This window comes from Carassius gibelio, chromosome B11 (assembly GCF_023724105.1).
Source record: "Carassius gibelio isolate Cgi1373 ecotype wild population from Czech Republic chromosome B11, carGib1.2-hapl.c, whole genome shotgun sequence".
Classification (NCBI taxonomy): domain Eukaryota; kingdom Metazoa; phylum Chordata; class Actinopteri; order Cypriniformes; family Cyprinidae; genus Carassius; species Carassius gibelio.
The window spans coordinates 14847138-14851600 of NC_068406.1; the positions used below are offsets into that span (position 1 = coordinate 14847138).

At 41.3% G+C, this 4463-nt stretch overlaps 1 protein-coding gene across 1 annotated transcript; it reads left to right on the forward strand.

The window, feature by feature from the left end:
• The first annotated feature begins 497 nt into the window (after positions 1-497).
• On the forward strand, positions 498-4249 carry LOC127967897 (kelch domain-containing protein 7A-like). The gene has a single exon (XM_052568654.1). The coding sequence runs from the start codon at positions 1148-1150 to the stop codon at positions 3419-3421; it is 2274 nt and encodes a 757-aa protein (XP_052424614.1). The 5' UTR covers positions 498-1147; the 3' UTR covers positions 3422-4249.
• Positions 4250-4463: the final 214 nt, after the last annotated feature.

Consider the following 4463-nt stretch of genomic DNA (forward strand, 5'->3'; position numbering starts at 1 on the left):
TTACTTTGACATTCACAACAAGTTTCAGTCTATTATTAATTTAACAATTCTTTTTCCACAGCATGTTGCCAAATCCATTGTTTCTTCATGTCCAGAACTTTTTATTTGACACATGATATGAGGGGCAGAGTGCTAGCAGACCTTTGCGACACATACGTCAATTATTCAGGAGTAAGCATACTTGCTGGTTTAGGTTTCCTTGGTGCAGCTACAAGACGGCTATCACATAGCTAAACAATGTCTGTGTCAAAAAAGGACACCATTCAGTGTTTCAAGTGTTTATGGCTATTCTGATCATTTTCTATGATGGTAAGTCGATCATATTAAAGTTGGTACCATTACAGGTTATGATACCTTACATTTAAAACAGTGTTCTTTTTTTAAGGGTATGCAAATAATGCCTTCGGCAAATGCAAAGCTGCCTTATATCATCTCTCAAAGCCTTGCTAATCAGCAACACTGTTGTCATGTGTTCATGGGAAAGAACTTTGAACCTCTGCATTTGCTGTGCAAACAGCAGCATCCTGGTCATATAGTCTTATGTTAAGATTTTAAATATATCAGCCATCTCCACCTCTTAAGTAGATTACATTCACCATTCTCACCGATTATGTTTGTACTAACCAGGGAATGTTAGTTATTTTCATAATCAAATAGACATATCATCCATTAAAACAAGATAATCTGGCATAAACACATCCATCACTCCATTCCCAGTGTAATTTACATGTCTTGATTTGTTTCATTGAGTTCCACTTTACCTGCTCTGGAGAAACATAATCTTTATATATTACAATATGTAAGCTAACATGCTAAAATTGTTACTTTTATATCATCAATAAAATGTAAGTTATTTGAGGAAACTAAAGGGTTAGATAAACCTCTGAAGCTCTGGTATAGTGTGTTTTCATAGTGAACACCTGCACCAGGTGGAATAATACTGGTCCCCGCCCTCTGAGAACACAGGATGCAAATGCTCTTGTTGTACATATCAGGTTTTTAGTCATTCTGTGGGAGGAGAGACAGCTGACAGTGTGCTTCTGCTTGCAGATACTAAACTACAAACTGAACTGACTGGAATACGCTAGGGAAAAAGCTTCAAATAAAATCCGATGTCCAGTGGACCACCATAGATTTCACTACAGAGATGCCAATTGCAGAATTGCTTGGAGTGCACTTTGACATGCAGCTCCTGGGCAAACTCACTCTATCTGTGGCCACCATGCTATTTGTCTCTTTGGTTTTCAGATTCTACAACTCCAGGGCAAGAAACAGACGGCGAAGAAGTGAAATAAGGGGTGTGCAAGCAACCCAAACAAGCTACAGCACCTGCAATACTGTGCAAGAACCACAGAATAAAGCTGCAAAGGAGGAGTCTGACACGGAAAATCCTTTTCAACAATCTTCAGAGAAACCCTTGCAAGAAAGCCTTAAAAATGAAAAATCTGCCTTGAAAAGGGGTCAGCCTGAAACTATGGACTTGAACAGTTGTGCAAAGGAGGAACCTGCAAGTAAAAGCAACGCAATTGAGGATACAACTGAGGCAAAGAGTGGCAAACCAAAGTTGACCTTACAACTTCCTGGCATGACGGAAAAAGATCCAGGAATTCCAAGTGGACGCAGATCCCCAGTCCTAATGAAGAAGCTGGAAGGTGGCACAGGTGTTGGCAGACAGCTGATACAAGACGTCGGTCACCAGGGCATGTTCTCAAGTTTTCAGTCAAAGGCAGAAATCAAAGTAGAGAATGCTGACCTTATCTTGGATGGGCCAGGGAATTGTAGAACGGGCGTCCATGGAAAGATATATGAGTACTATGTAGAGTCCTCTTCTCATTTTATCTCAGATTTAAGCCCCACCCTGTCTGTGAGTCCAGTTTATGGTCAGAACGAAAACAGCACTTTGTTTAAATCGCAGTCACTGGATTTACCCAGTTTTAATGACCGCTCCCGATCGCCAAGTCCACAGCCTTCTAGTTTCATAATGCGAGATCTCGAAATTTCTCCACGAATTGCTAATGAGCCTCCCTCAACATTCAAACCAACTGTGAGGTACAGCAGGCAAGTAGTCATCCGTCAGGACAGCTATCTTACAGCTGCCAGTGACTCAGAGCTTCCAATCCCCTTGCCTACACATAGTGCTTTAACACCTCGCAGCTGTTCTCCAGCACAACCCAATGACATCCCTTCAAGCCCATTAGACTCTGATATAGCAAACCTGGATGCACTGGAGGAACCACAAGTCAAAACTGTCGCCGGAGCAAAATTCTTACACTTTCCAGAGAACATGGGAAATGCAGAACTTGAGGGTCTAGCAGGGAAGCTCGATTTAGGCAACTGCTTGGAGGCTTTAACACTTGCTAAAAAACATGGTCACACTGCCCTTCAGCAAGCTGCTCTCCGTGTCATGTCTGATAATTACCTTCAGGTCCTCAGAGACCCAAGCCTCTTTGGCAGGCTGAAAGCAGGGGAGCGTGATCACATCCAAACACAACGCATGAGAGGAAGGAAGTGGTTAGTGGTCGCAGATATGGATTCCCCAGATTGGAGTAGACGTCTGTCACAGTCAATGGATTTAGGTTCTGAATCAGTTAAGTCCTCAAGCGGTATTTATTACTACGATGACTATAAGGACACATGGCACCTTCATACCCACATTCCCCAGGAAGTGTTATCTAAAGGTTGTGCCATGTGCACCATGGATAATTATCTATTTATCGCTGTGGGTTTCCAAGGCCCAGAGCGTGAAGCGACCCCTTCGAGGAAAGTTTACTGTTACAACCCAGTGACTTCCATTTGGAGTGAAATAAGCCCCATGAATGAGGCAAGGCCTCACTGCAAACTCGTGGCTCTGCAGGGCCATCTGTACGCCATTGGAGGCGAATGCCTATCAACGGTTGAGCGCTACGACCCCAGGACAAACCGGTGGACCTTTGTGGCACCTCTTCCTAATGAGACATTCGCTGTAGCTCACAAGGCCACAGCTTGCAGCGGTGAACTGTTTGTTGCAGGGGGCACATTGAGATACACCCTCTTGCGCTATAATCCCAAGACCAACACGTGGCGAGAGAGCATGATCAATGGTAGTAAGGACAAAACCACAGAAATGGTGGCAGTCAGGAATTTCTTGTACCGCTTTGACGTCAGTCCCCTGGGCATCAGCGTGTATCGCTTTCATGCAATGGCCCGACTGTGGTACGAATGCTCTTCGATACGCCTCCCACATTGCACAGCCTTTCAGTGTGTGACTATGGACAATATCATCTACTGTGTGAGCCGTCAGTTTACTTTGAGATTCCTTGCAGATGAGGTATCTCCAAGCTTTGTTGCACAGGATTTGAAAGTGTTGTATCCGGCTAAAGGCATTTTGTTTCCGTTCGTCCTTGTGCTTCCCGATAGGTCCACTCAACAAACTTGTGTTTAAAAAAGGTCAGATCTTTCTACACTTGGGATCATATTATGCACATGTTAAAGGAATGACCCTCTTTTAATTACTGGCAATTGAAATAAAATATCAAGGCTATTACATGCAATTATTGTACAGCTAGATCACAATTACCCAGCACTAACTGATAAATAAATCTGCTGTCGCAGTGAAGGCTATTTGTTTGTTTGGTCCTTTAAACCACTCTGATGTCTAAATCAACCTTTAAATCCTGGAAATGTCTTGTGAAAGTGCTTAAAATGTTTCAGTAAATTTACCGCTTTTGAAACACTGTGTGGATAATGTTAACTAATCAATACTGTGTGTAGAATAAAGCCGAACTGCAATTGCAGAGCTGGCATCATAAACAACATGAATGGCTGCCATTAGTACAATTTATGTAAGCTCTCTAATTATATTCATAGGTTTTTTTTTCTTTCCTTTCTGCATATTTGCAGTTGTTTCTCTGCATATCACATGATTAATCTTACATGATAGATGATAGAGACCCAGGCCTATATATTTTTATAATATATAAATATATTTGTTTTATCATATTTTGTTGTAATGCACTTTTTCCATGACATGTCCACAAATTGTCATCTTGTAACAAGAAGTGGATTTATTTTAGGTCAATGGCTTTACTTGTGAATCATATTTAATTTCTTAAAGCATTTCATGTCAACACTATGTGGTTCTTTGCAAAGACGGTTTAACATCACAAGCACTTTGGGGAGCCCAGAAGAATTGTTTATCTTTGTGTATTACATTAAACAATAGAGAGAGAACTAATGACTTAATGGGTAAGAAAGCAAGATTCTAATGCTTTGCCTCTTCTTGCACTTTTCTGTCTCTATCTTCTGAAGAATAGGGAATAAAATTCTCTCATCTATTATAAGTGAGTCTTGGTTCTTGTGTTAGACTTCAATATATAATGAGTTCTGACAAAATGTGTGGTTGCAGCAAGAGGCGTTCGTGTGACCAGGATCTTAATTAAATTTAAATGCAATTATGCTGTCAAAAGCAAAGCAATCACATAATC

What these genes read in the sequence shown, in the direction of transcription:
- LOC127967897 (XM_052568654.1), top strand. Translation starts at nt 1,148, where the DNA reads ATGCCAATTGCAGAATTGCTTGGAGTGCACTTTGACATGCAGCTCCTG.